This window comes from Callorhinus ursinus, unplaced genomic scaffold, assembly GCF_003265705.2.
Source record: "Callorhinus ursinus isolate GAN/ISIS: 27379988/994484 unplaced genomic scaffold, GSC_fseal_2.0 scaffold15, whole genome shotgun sequence".
In the NCBI taxonomy this organism is placed as follows: Eukaryota; Metazoa; Chordata; class Mammalia; order Carnivora; family Otariidae; genus Callorhinus; species Callorhinus ursinus.
Window position 1 is genome coordinate 42,258,994 of NW_027397077.1, and position 13,706 is coordinate 42,272,699.

Sequence of the window (13,706 nt, forward strand, 5' to 3'; positions counted from 1 at the left end):
TAACTGTGCCCTGCAAAGTCACAAAGCCAGAGAGAGTGACAGAGTGAGGTTTGGACCAGGATCTGTCTGCCTGGGAACCTGATTCTTGTGACTAGGTCTTGCTGCCTCCTTAGGAAGTCTTCTAATTGAAGCTGGGTGTGTGGTATTCCATAGCATCTCATTTACACTTCTATATGGTAACAGTTGCCACCTCCGGACACATTGTGGAACAAATGTCTCCCTGTTGGAGCTCCTCAGCTAAAAGCCCCCATTGAAAGACAGCATGTTCTCTTCTGCTTTACCATTTCCAGAGCACCCAGTTGCTGAAGTATGTGCATGTTTGGGCAAAACACATCAACCTATCCATCTGTCTGTGTCTGCCCTTCCAAGAATCCATCGCCATAGTAACTTGGTACTCAGACAAGAGATTGGAGATGAGATTGGAACAAAGGCCAGACCTTTTCCTTCTCTAAAGCGGAGGATTTGGATCATCTGAGTGCCCACATGTGAGCAAGTGTCACAGCTAGAAGTGCCTCCCTGGCAGCCCAACTTCCTGAGGGTCTGGCCACATAGTCAAGAGTCAGGAAATTTCTGTTAAATAGCTATAGGAATTATTGAGAGTTTTTTTGCATGTTTTCACAAATGTTTGGTTGCTAGAGCTGAGCCATATTTTTCAAGGTTGTCATTAAAAAGCACACAGTTGAAGACTGATGGAGGTCTTAAGTGGGGATAGGTTCTGCAACCTTGGGTATGCCACTTTACCTACACCTTCATAAGTCTGTTGTGACCATCCAACAAGGAATCAGCAACAAAAACACTTTGTAAGCCACCAAACCTGTTCAAGTGTCAGGTGCTACTAGTGTCACCCCAGATGTCACAAAGCCTCGTCCTGGAACAGGGTGAGGGTAAGACCTCACTGGTGATGGGCAACAGTGCCATCCTCAGACTTCGCCCTGCAGTTTGGCCCCAAGGTTTTTCTTTCTGCCATGCTTTTCCAAAGTCAGTCGCCTTTTCCCAGCCAGAAAGGGATATATCGCACTTGTGCTTTTTTTTTCAGGATGTAGCCTCAGTTATTTATAGCCTTCGGCCTGAGAGGCGCATCCCAGCAACAAAGTGCTGCAGATGCTCCCAATGAGTGTCCTACTTCTACAGCAGCCCCTTGCAAGCCCTGTAGAATTCCATCCCACTCGCCAAATTGTGTGTTTTTGTGTCCCTCCAGCGTTCCACAAGGCTGGGCGGCAGCGGGAAGCAGTCAGGGTGCTGGAGCAACTCACACACAATGCCGTGGTCGAGAGCAGATTTAATGACGCTGCCTATTATTACTGGATGCTGTCCATGCAGTGCCTTGATATAGCTCAAGGTAAGTAAACATCAGCCAGGCCACTTGTTTTCCCCAGCCCTGCTCTGGCACCAAGATAAACATCGAAGGAGTTGAAACGTTTTAATTAAAGCCCTGGGCTTATTTATTGGGTGTATTGTCTGTAACCCTGTCTTGCAGCGGCATAATCTGGTGTGTCATCTTTTTCAGTTTGCCCATAAGTTTAATGATGGTATGAGGGCTGTCCTGGGGTTATGGTTGGGAGGTCCTGCCCTGTGTTGCTAATTCAGAACATATCTCTCCCCGCTACCTGGGAGCCTATAACTGGACCTAGGTGAGCACTTTAAAAAAATGTTTTAATTAAATCGAAAGATGAAAAAGAGGTCACTTTACAATAACACACTCCAGATTCTCACTCCTTCCAGGCAGGAAAATAGTTTCAATGTTGCTTTCTTGAGACTTCCCATGATGCACTGAGGGAGTTCTGGAAGTGAAGGGGACAGGGAGATATTCTTCACTGGACTAAGGCCAGCATGCTGGAGTGGGAAAAACACTGAAATTGGAGGCAGCTAGGTGACTTGTAACAAGTCACAATTTTTTCCTAAACTCTACCTCCCCATCTGTGGCGTGGGGGTAATCCTATCCTGCTTCCTTCACAAGGCTGCTGTGAGCCTCACAGAAGCTGTGGTTATAGTTTGGAAACTGTTAGGTCCAGGTGTTAGGTGGCATGTTTTTGTTCCGGCCAGTGGTCTGTGCTTTGTATAAGACATGGCACGCACAGAGGGAAGAGGCTGGAGGTGAGATGAATAAAGCTGACATCTGCTCATCCTCCACGCCAGACTCCTCTGGTATGTCTGGGTGCCAGTGATCACACTCTTCATGCTGGCACTCCCCAGTGGAATGACCTGGTAGGCTGTAGTGTCAGATCTGGGAGAGGGGCGAGAAATGTTCTCAGACTTTGCATGGCCGCATGCTGTGCCCAGCTGGGACTTTCCCTGTCTTAGGGAGGTCCCAGCTCCTAAGGAGCACCTTGCCCATCACTGCATCTCTTGTCAGTCTTCCTGGCACAGGTCTGATACTGGGGGAGAGCAGACACTGGCAGTGTTGTCATTGCCTCACCCTTCCTTGTAGATGTGGCTTGACACATCTTCCCCTTCCTGCCCTCCCCCCTCCCACTACGCCCCTCAGACCCTGCCCAGAAGGACGCGATGCTTGACAAGTTCCGCCACTTCCAGCACTTGGCCGAGCTGTACCACAGCTACCATGCCATTCAGCGGTACACGGTAAGGTGGCCAGGAGATGGGGGCCTGGTGGGGGTGCTGCCTACTGAGCCAGGGGCCCTGGGCACGTCTTACAGAGCAGCAGACCTCTGGATAGAAAGTAAACCCACCGGACAGGATGACTTGCCAAGAAATTCTGGTCTCCTCCTGGGAGACAAAGTTTGGGACTTTTTTTTTTTTTTAAGATTTTATTTTATTTATTTATTTGAGAGAGAGAGAGGTTGAGAGTGCTCGAGAGGGGGTAGGGTCAGAGGGAGAAGCAGACTCCTCACTGAGCTGGGAGCCCAACACGGGACTTGATCCCGGGACTCCAGGATCATGACCTGATCCAAAGGCAGTTGTCCAACCAACTAGCCACCCAGGCGCCCCAAAGTTTGGAACTTTGATTTTACTCAAGTAGCTACCTTTTTGACCTGTTTGTTGCAAGCTGTGGGCTTCTGAATTAGTGAGCCAGAGCTAGAATGGGCCTTTCTAGTTGCTGGCTTTATGTCTGTAAAACTCAAGGCCAACTCCAGGTTAGACAAAGGGTTATCTCTAAAATGATCAGGGGTGGGGGCGCCTGGGTGGCCCATTCGGTTAAGCGTCTGCCTTGGGCTCTCAGGTCATGATTCCCAGAGTCCAGGGATCGAGCCCTACATCGGGCTCCCTGCTCAGCAGGGAGCCTGCTTCTTCCTCTCCCTCTGCTCATCCCCCAAGCTCGTGCTCTCTCTCTCTCAAATGAATAAACAAAATCTTTTTTAAAAAATAGTAAAATAAAAATAAAATAAAATGATCAAGGGTGGATGTTCCACTCTAGATGAGTGACGGCCCAGCTCTAACCAAAGGCCTGAGGCCTCTCCTTGGCCCTGCCACTGAATTGTGGGCTTGATTTTCCAGAGACCCAAATCGTTTTTTTAGTCACTTCCTGATTCTTTTAAGCCATTTTAAATCTATCTCCTGACAATGGGGAACAGGTGATAGGTTGTTATCAGCCTCCTCATTTTGTGTATCCTCAATCACTCAACAAATGTTGATTAAGTGCCTACAGGGTGAGCTTATCCTGTGCTGATAAGCTAGGAGGATAATACCAATAACCAACCTTTATTGAGCACTATTTACCAGGCAATGTGCTGAAGGCTTTATTGTATCAATTTGTTTAATCCTTTCAATCATGCTGTGAGATAAGTACTGTCAGCCCCACTTTACAGATGAGGAAACTGAGGTGCTAAACACAGAGATCCCACAACTAGTAAGTAGGAGCCGGGACTGGAACCCAGACGGGCTGGCTCCAGAGCCTGTGCTCTTAGCCTCTGATCTCCCACACCCTCTAACGTAGAGAGGGCAGACCACTGGCCTCACACCCCAGCTCCACTGTGTGACCTTGGCAAGTTGTTCACTTGCCTCTGTGCTTCAGCTTCCTTCTCTTAAAGTGAGGGTGAGAATAGGACCTACTTGCTGGGGTTGTGAGGATTAAATGAGTTAATATTGGAAAAGCACTTGGCACAGATAAGTGTCAGCTGTTCCTCCTGCCCTGTTTGGAGGCTTCCAACCAGTTTTCCATAGGCCATTCCCCAGCAGGCCGAGCATTTTGCAATTCTTTGACCATCTCATGGGCCCTACCTTCCACACTGGGCACCTCTTTCCCCACATTTGTGCTGAGCACTCAGCACATTCTTTGTCTCTGAGGAAAGTCTGGCAAGAAAGGCTCCTCTGCTGGGCTCTGCCTGGGCCAGCTGTCAGCCCTTCATCTCATCTCTTCCCCACACCACGGTTGGTGGTTTCAAGGGAACTCATCTTCCTTTACAGCCTTTTCAGGGCCCCTCATTTCTATCAGGTGCTCACCTGGAAAGAAGCCACCGCAAAAAAGACCCCAAACTCAACTTCAGCTGGAAAGTCAGGGCACCAGCTCAGTGTCAGTTTGCCTGACCCACTTTGGAGGTGGGCTTTTTGTCTCTTTTCTGTAACAACTGAGCTCTGCTCCAGGACCTACATGCAGCTGTGAGCTTGTAGCAGCTTCATACCAGCTGGGGTATCTGGCTGTTCATCCCAGCTGAGACTTCACTGGGCCATTCCTTCATTCGACAAATCCCTCCTGTGTGTCAGGCCCTCTGCTGAGGCCTTGGGGACATAGTGTGAGCAAGATGTGATCCCTGCCCCCGAAGAGCTCATAGTCTGTGAACACGCAGGTGTAGCCCAGTTGTCCTAAGGGAAAAACTAAGAGGACCAGAAGGACTTCCTGGAGGAAGTGAACCTGAGCAAAGAGCAGGGAGATGAGTAAGATGAGGAGAAGAAGGGGCATTCCCGGCCAGGGTCACAGCATGTGCGGAGGCCTGCAGGGGGGTCATACTTCAGCATTTAGCATCAGGGCCCAGCACAGCAGCTCTGAGTCAGAGCAGACTGCAAAGGGAAGCACCAGACCTTTCCTGAGATAATGGCTTCTTTCCCAGAGGAGAGGTGCTGCTTCTGAGGACACCCCCCTCCCCCCCGCCAATTCTGTTCTTCCTGGGATGGTTCTTAGCTTCCACACCTAGTTTGATATAACCAGAGGCAGGCTTCTCCCTGGCTCTCATCCAGAAAAGGATGCAGTCTCAGGTTTTCTTCGGTTTTGGGAACTCACAGAGGCTGTAGAAATTTAAATGAGAGTTAGAGAGAATGCTGGGCTCCAAACCCAAGGAGTAGTATAAAGTAAGTCCTCGCAAATTTAGACCAATTAGGGCCTAAGTCCTGTTGGCACGGTGACGAGTACAGCCTAGTAAGACCCTTCAGGAAATGTCCGTTTATTACCATGTAAGTGCTAGGGGTGGGGGGGCTGGCCTGCTTTCATCCCGTCATCTAAAGTAGTCTCAGTTTGCATACAATGTGCCAGATCCCTTCAAAATGGTATTCTTAACCTTTTATGGCCCCCCTCATGATAGAAAATTCCCGGTGGTCTACTGTGCGGAGCTTCTGGCAGCCTCTAGGTACTGAAGACCTGTGCTTGTGTGTTAGTGCCTGCTCTGCCGGGGCCCGTGCCAGGTGCCGGGGGTGTGGGGATGAGCAGCTCAGGAGCTCCAGCACATGTGCACATTTGGTGGGCGTCGGCCGGCCAGGCTGCTGCTGGAGAGCTGAGAAGAGGCACGTGATTTCATGCTCTGAAGAGTTAACTGCCTCCATTTAAAGCCATGCTTAGGTCTGATCATGTCCTAAATTGCATAAAAGGTCTTCTCTCTCAGAGCTAATTGGAGACAACTTGAGCTCAGGGAAATGGAATCATTACCAACCCTGGAGAGGCAGTACAGCCTAGGAGAGAGGCATTCTTGGGCTTTGGAATCAGACCTGGGTTTGAATCCTCACTTGGCTCTTTTCGGTGGCTTGGGCAAGTCATCTCTCTGGGCCTCAGTTTCCTCACCAGTACAGTGAGGATGAAAATGCATCCTCACAGGATTGTGTTAAAGACCACATGAGACAGCCGTAAAGTGCCCAGCACGTAGTAGATGCTCATTAAGGGAGACTGCTCTCTGCCTGAAGTATTTCAGAATTATTGGTGTCTGCCTTTTGGCCTGGTCCAGCAGCTGCTTCATTGAGGAATTCAATCCCTATTTGCTTTTCTCACTGCAGGAGGAGCCCTTCAGTTTCCATCTTCCCGAAACCCTCTTCAACATCTCCAGGTTCCTGCTGCACAGCCTGACCAAAGACACCCCCTTGGGCATCTCTAAAGTGTATCCTTTCACTCCCACCCTCTGTCCCAGCCCTCTTGTGTAATGGCCCCTGTGAAGTTCTTTCCAGAACACTTTACTGGCAGAACCTCCCCTCTCTCCCATAGCCCTCAGGGAAGAGAGAGAGTTTGTCCTGCTGCTACTGTTTTGCTGTAGAAGCAGCTCAGCCAGGGAGGCCAAGGGGCCAGTGCCAAGAGAAGATTCGTTTTCAGGGCTCTCTGGGCTTGGCCCAGCAGTGGGTCTCTAACCAGTACACTGCCCTCCTGGAACCCATAAACGAGGGCATAACTGAACTATAGGAAGCACTTGGACTCTTGGGCATTTCCCTGGGGAGGTGAGGGTGTTTGTTCAGCCGAGGGGATGGAGCACCTACTGTGCCCTAGACAGTGGGCCAGGCAGTGGGTGACAAAGCTGCCATCTAGTAGAGGAGGTGACAAGTGTCAGGGCTTAGTTCAGTGGGATGTGTGCTGTGTCCAGGGGTGGAATGTAGCTAGGGCTGGGGCCATGGTCAGGGAGAGCTGCCTGGAAGAGCTGACATCTATCCCATAAGGCTACCAGGAAAGACAGTAGAGTAGATGTTCCAGGGGAGCACCCAGCACATGGAAATGCATGGAGGTGAAGTAAGCCTGGTGTGTGGGAGGAGCTGAAGCCCAGCCTAGGTGGGAGCCCCGCTGAAGAGGTAGTGGCCTGAGGGCCTCCATGTGAGTTGGCCTCACCTCTCCGGACCTGTGAGGGCCGTTAAGGGGCTGTAAGCAGAGAAGGGGGCTGAGGACCCATGCTGCCAGAAACTACCAGGAAATGACCAAAATCCTTTAAGGTCATAAAAGTCATAATTCTCCCCATCCTCTTCTAAATCTTGTATTCTTTCAGCCCCTTCCCAGCACCAACCTTGCCTTCTTTCTGTAAGGAAAAAACCCTCCCAGGAGAGGCCTCAGAGGTACTGATTGGTGAGAAGTGGCTTCTCTAAAGGTTCCAGGCCCATCACCTACATTTCAGGGAAATCAGGTGCTACCTTCATTGACTGAGACCTTTGCAGAGGAGTGGCCAAGGCCACACCTACCAGATCCTCAGCACCTGTGCCCAGCCTTTCCAGCAAGTTCTGTTCGAGTCAGCAGAATTTGATTGAATCCCTACCCTAAGCTGCACCCTATACTGTTCACTGGGGACCTGGAAGTGGCTCCTGATATGGTCCCTGACTTTGAGGAATGACAGTGGAGACACAGACAAGGAAACTTACTGCCATGTAACTTCTGGAGTGGAAGGAGCCACACTGGGGTTGTGGGGAGCAGGAGCATTAGGGGGAAGGAGAATGGGAAGGAGGCCTGGTACTTGAGGCTTGCCAGGGAGAAGTGGGGAAAGGGATTCACAGGTGGGGTAGGGGAGGAAGGGCAAGGCCTCGCCTGGGTGCAGCCAGCATTTAAGGTGACCTGGGATCAAGCGCAAAGGCCTGTGACCTCAGATTGAGGAGCTCAGAGGAGAATCTCAGAGAACAGGGGAGGCTGACACTCAGAAATCACTGTGGCTTCTGGTGAAGTGCAGGCAGAGAGAAGTGCCCTGCACCCAATGGCCTCTGTGAGCTGGATCTGAGTGGAGCTCCACAGGCAGTCTGGGACCAGCCCCACCTGGCAAGGCTAGAGCAGGATGGCACTTAGTGCTGGACATCCTAGGACCTGGCTGGCAGGCTGGGTGAGGTGGGAAGAGCCATTCTGGCCTAGTTAGGGTACAAGATGAGCTATCAGCAGGCCCAGAGAACCTAAGCAAGGTTAAAATACTAATGGAAACTGCACTGTCTTTATCTCTGGAAAAATCCCTATTCCTTGTTATCCGAGGAGTACATTTACATCCCACAAATGAGCAAAGCACTCCTCAGGCTCCTGCCCATGTCCTGGCACTAGCAGCGGCTGCATTCCAGCACGGGGCTTACTCCAAGGGTAGGTAGTGCCAGCTCTCGGGCCCAGTGTGGCCTCTGCTGTCCTTAACCCTATCATCTGTGCAGGAACACTCTCTTCACTCTGGCCAAGCAAAGCAAAACCCTGGGTGCCTACAAGCTGGCCCGGCATGCCTACGACAAGCTGCAGGGTCTGCAGATCCCCGCCAGGTTCCAGAAGTCCATTGAGCTGGGCAGCCTGACCATCCGCTCCAAGCCCTTCCATGACAGCGAGGTGAGCGCACAGCTCTCTCAGGCAGGAGGCTTCCCCTCCTCTTCCTGGATGTCTCCTGATGCCTTCTTTCCTGGCCGGGTTCTGTTTGAAAGATGGCTACCATGCTCTCAGGATTCTGTGCCCTCTTCCCTTTCCCAAACCCTGGTTTGCCCTTCTGCTTTTCCCTCTCTGCCTCCTTTGTTCTCTACTCAGCTTGCTGTGCTCCAGCCATAGTCCCTGGCCCCTGTGGGCTCCAGAGCCCTGCCCTCCCTTGCTGCCTAGCCCTCCTGTGAGACTCTGAGTTGGCTACAGCCCAGCCCATGCTGCTTTGCCCTTAATCTCCCTCTCCTCCTCCATGCCCAGATGGCTCTGCCTTCACCTCATCCTAGGAGCTCCTGTCTTAGCCCCCCTTCCTTCTGGAATCAGGTCATCACTCTTCCATGTATCTGTAGTCCAGTTGTGCCCCAGCCTTCTTTCTTCCAATTTATCCTGTTGTCTCTCACAATCCCCTCCTTCAAGCTCAGAGCGGAGACTTGGCATCAAACAGACCTGGGTTCAGATCCCAGCTCCACCATTTCCTAACTCTGTCTCCATCTCTGTGAGCCTCGGTTTCCCCCTCTATCAAATGGGGACACACATAATTCCTTTCCCACAGGATAAATAGCCAGCCCAGATGATGTGCTTAGCACAGTACGTTGTGCATGTCAAGTGGCCAGTACATGGTGGCTGTGGTGTTGTCATTCCTGCTGGAGAAATATGCTGCTGAGTCCTACCTATGAAGGAGTGTCCAGGGCAGTGGGACCTAAGTGACAGGGCCTCAGATGCCTCTATAGGCCCTTATCCTGAGTCACCACAGCACAGAGCCCTGAGCCCAGTGCCCCTTCCCCACCCACACAGGGGCCTTGCTTCTTGGCAGCCAAGCCCCAGGAGACTGAAATCAGAGTGGGGAGCATTTCCTCACCCTGGGTTTGGCCCTCAGGCAGTTGTGGTTCTTGTGCTTTTGTAGGAGCTGGTGCCCTTGTGCTACCGCTGCTCCACCAACAACCCACTGCTGAACAACCTGGGCAATGTTTGCATCAACTGCCGCCAGCCCTTCGTCTTCTCTGCCTCTTCCTATGGTGAGTCTGCCATGTCTAGATGGAGTGGACAGTGGATGGCTGGGCTCGCTCCATTGCTGATTGGCCACACGTGTCCCCATTTGTAAATTGGGGACAGTGTGACACCCACCCCACGACATGCATGGTCACTAAGGGTCCCAGAAATAGGACCCAGTAATGCCCGAACTTGAAGCACGCACCCCTCAGAACCTGGTGGGGGGCTTTGCATGACATAAATGCCCCAGATGCCACTGTTCAGGCATTTGGTCTGGGAGGCTAAGATGGGCTCTTACGTCCTGGTTCCTTCTATGATGACAAAGGATCAGAAGCCCCTTCCAGGTAGCTGGGCAGAGGCCGTTCCTCCTCCCTTGTAGAGGAGCCCATCCAGCTATTAGCGGGAAGAAGGAGGGGCTAAAGGGCACTGGTTTTCACCCATGCACACACGTACACACACATACACATGCATACACGCCTGCTTCCTCCAGCCATGTGGTGGGCAAGAAGAGGTGCCCCTGCTGTGTCCTTGCTTACAGAGGAGCCTGCTGCTGGGGGGGAAAGAAACTCTCATCCTCCCACCTCCCCTCATGCTGCCTGATGAGAGCATCCCAGGCCCTAGCTCCCCCTGAGGCAGCCATTCCATGGCCCCTCCCCATGCCCTGTGCCCTCTAGAGGTGCTGCACCTGGTTGAATTCTACCTGGAAGAGGGGATCAGTGATGAAGAAGCTGTCTCCCTCATTGACCTGGAGGCACCAAGACACAAGCGTGAGAACAAATGGCAAGAGATCACAAGCAACAGTATCCTGGATGCTGGGCTGAATGCCTGTGTGTGCCAAGCACAAGGCCTGGGTGTAAGACAGGAGGCAGGAGGGCATTGGGGGATGGCTGGTCTAGCGGACGCAAGGACATGGTAGGCCACTGCCGAGTGATTGGAGAGGCCCACATGGTGGCAGGGACAGGGGCTGGGAATGGGCTGAGATCCGGCCAGTGCACAGAGGTACCAGAGGGGACAGTACATGACCACAGGCCCAGAAGAGGCATGTGGAAGAGGAGATGATGCCTTGGTATTCACCTTTGCTTCATTTCCGGGGAGGCCTCCCACCCACCTGGCTCCTAAAAGGTACCGTCTGTGCTTCTGGCCACACACAGCTGATGAGCAACCAACACAGCATATGATGTCTGTATCAACTTTTCTAGTCAGGTCACATTTATCTACAAGAGACAGAAACCGCAATCAAGCTGAGCAAACAAAAGGGTGTAAAAAAGCCTAGCTGGATCCAGGGGCTCATACCCACTCAGCTGGATCCAGGTGCTCATTCGGCACTGGTGGGAGGCTGTCTCCTATCCTGTTGGCTCTGCTGTCCCTTGAGTGGCTTCCTTCTTTGGCAGCACCCACCCCATCCCACCAGCAGTACCAACCCTGCATCCTATCAGCCTTAAAATCCATGGAAAGGGCTGACACTCCTCCCAGCATGACAGCAAAAACCCCAGGGCACATCCTCGCTGGGACAGCTTGGGTCAAAGGCCACACCTCAGCTCATCCCTCATGTTCGCTGTCCCAGCTGGACACAGGAGGGGGGCCTCTACATGTGACTGTGAACACTCAGCACCTGCGGACCTTGCTAGCACACAGCAGCTGGATCAGCAGGTCTGGGTGGACTGAGAGCCTGACTTTCCATAAGCTTCCAGGTAATGCCAATGCCACTGGTCCGTGGGCCACATTTTACATTTTGAGGAACAGAGGAGAAAGGAAAAGCCAGGGAGTTGTTTGCTGAAGATGGGAGACAGAAATCAGATGCTTTGGCGGGTTGTTGCTCCCTGGTGGGACCACATCTCGTACCTGATTGGGCACCAGCAGCCTCCATTCCCCTGGGGCCCTTCCTTGTAGGAGCCCCACCCACCCTGGCCTCACATCAGCTCTTCTGCCACTGCCTGGCAGAGGAGGCAGCTCCTTAGGCACCTTCAGCCTGGTCTGGCTGGCCTTAGGATTTGCAGGAGCTCTCACCCCCTTCTCCATGAAATAGGACCTGCGAGTCCATCTCAAGTGCCTACAGACAACCTGGCAATTACTAAGCGTTTCTCCAGGAATTGCCAAGGTTGCTGGCCATGTTTTTTGGCTGGCCCATTATTTCTACTCCCACCCACAGCAGGCCTACAGCCTCCGCTCACTTGGTGCTTCTGGTCAGGCCTACGTGGGCCCTGGCATGGTCTATGTGGGGCAGCAAAGGTCCCATCAGAGCCCCTTTCCCTCCTGTGCACTGGGGCCTGGTCCCAGCCTCTGTGTGACCAGGGCTGTCTCCTCCCTGGCCTGCATTCCCTTCATTCCTCCATCTAGAAACCTGTTCTACAGACAGAGTCATGGGGAAACACACTAGGCCCACAGAGAGCTCCTGTGAATCTTGCTTTGGGTGGAGGGTGGGGCCTATTTCCCACTCAGCCTCAGGTTCTGTCCTTGACCAGACCCTTCCAGATTCCCAGACTCTGAGGCTGGATGAGACCACGGACTCCATGGGAGATGACCCATTCACGGCAAAGCTGAGCTTTGAGGTGAGGGTGCCTCTCTGAGTGATGGGCTGTGGAGGCACGGGAGGCCTGTTGGGAGGGGGGTTGGAAGTCCCTTCTATACAAACTCCTTGGCATGAAACGGACTTGTTCCCTGTCCACGCTGCGGTGGAGTCAAGGTGGTGGGTACTCCATCACTAGAGATGGCTAGCAGGAGCTACATGACCTGGCAGGGCTCTGTGAAGGTTAAAGCAGAGGGAGTCTCTGGGGTCCTCCCTGGTTGCCCCAAAGATTCTGGGATCATGACCCAGATAAACACATCACCCTGGCTGAGTGAGAGCACCACTGTCCCCTGCTTCCCACCTGCCCATCCTGCAGCAAGGCGGCTCCGAGTTTGTGCCCGTGGTGGTGAGCCGCTCAGTGCTGCGCTCCATGAGCCGACGGGACGTGCTCATCAAGCGCTGGCCCCCGCCCCTGCAGTGGCAGTACTTCCGCTCGCTCCTGCCTGATGCCTCCATCACCATGTGCCCCTCCTGCTTCCAGGTACCGTGCCTACAGCTCATGCGTGGTCACCAGTTTCTTCTTTCTGCTGCTTGTCCATTTCCCAAGTGTCCTCTTGGGGATGCCTGGCATCTGGGAGGAGCATAAGGGATCCCAAGGCCAAGGCTCTGAGTTGGGAAGAGACTCGGCCATCGTTAGGCCCTCCCTCCTCTCACTTATGTTCCCAATGCTGTCTGGAGCGGGCTTGCCCCTGACCCTGTGCCCTCTGTACCTGCCCCTAATCTGGGAGGGCCAGGCAAGTGTGATGCACCTTTGAAATCCATTTAGAAAAAAGGGGCCTCAGACCCCAGACCCTTCTCCCCCTCCCTTTCAGTCTTCAGACAAAGGTGTTCTGGGTCTGGTGTTTCTGGCCCTGACTCACTGCCAAGCCTCCTCCCCTTGGAAGGGCGGCAATCCCTGCCAGGCTTGGGGCGTGGCCCCGGGTCATGACTGTTTCTCCTCAGATGTTTCACTCGGAAGACTACGAGCTGCTGGTGCTTCAGCACACCTGCTGCCCCTACTGTCGGAGGCGCATGGACGACCCCAGCCCGTGACTGGTCCCCTCAGAACCACCGCTCCCACTGGGGCCACCTCACACTTGGCTGGGCTGTCAAAGGAAGAAAGAGTTAAACTGTCAGAATGTGTCTTCTGCCCAGATCAAGTGTGTATTTTAGGGAGGGGCCTAGTGTAACCACGGAATTCCTATTTATGGCATTTCGTGCCTTGTAAATAGCACCAGGAGATGGGGAAGAGAATGTACATATATTTTCTAAGAAAAAAAATCTGTTACTTTCAGAGAGGCTCTGAGTTGTTTGCGGCAGCCTGCTGGAGTCCACAGATCTGTCAGACCATTAACATGTACACTTTGCGAACAGATTGCCTCAATAATTACAAATAAAAGGGCTACTTATTTTCATCAGTGTCTGCATTTTAGCAAATCTTCATATTGTCTGCAACTTAATTTCCTTATGCAAAAGTGCACCTGTTTCTAATTTGATCTGAGAGGAACATTACGTTTGCCTGCTCTTAAAATGTAATCTAATCGAAATGGCAATATGGGAATGGGTAGGGGAACGGGTATTTATTTATTTTGGTTTAGCGGGGCTCCGTCTTGACCAGAAAATAAGGTTCCTGGCTCCAAAGAAGATAACAAGGGGGCCTCTCCTTAGAGGTTCTGG

At 52.5% G+C, this 13,706-nt stretch overlaps 1 protein-coding gene across 6 annotated transcripts in view; it reads left to right on the forward strand.

Annotated features, from left to right (window-relative positions):
* IFT122 (intraflagellar transport 122) overlaps positions 1-13,444 on the forward strand; it is a 68,893-nt gene extending 55,449 nt beyond the window's left edge. For 2 of the 6 annotated variants that reach the window (XM_073901682.1, XM_025885393.2), the window contains 9 exons: positions 1,199-1,339; positions 2,486-2,580; positions 6,154-6,254; positions 8,248-8,413; positions 9,399-9,510; positions 10,159-10,337; positions 11,947-12,033; positions 12,367-12,531; positions 12,993-13,444. In XM_073901682.1, coding sequence (XP_073757783.1) covers positions 1,199-1,339; positions 2,486-2,580; positions 6,154-6,254; positions 8,248-8,413; positions 9,399-9,510; positions 10,159-10,337; positions 11,947-12,033; positions 12,367-12,531; positions 12,993-13,082 — 1,136 coding nt within the window. In that variant the 3' untranslated portion in view covers positions 13,083-13,444. Of the gene's footprint in view, positions 1-1,198; positions 1,340-2,485; positions 2,581-6,153; positions 6,255-8,247; positions 8,414-9,398; positions 9,511-10,158; positions 10,338-10,875; positions 11,176-11,946; positions 12,034-12,366; positions 12,532-12,992 lie in introns of those variants that run through there. The other 4 variants (XM_025885392.2, XM_025885394.2, XR_012380964.1 and 1 more) reach the window with 3 other exon arrangements.
* The last annotated feature ends 262 nt before the right edge of the window (positions 13,445-13,706 follow it).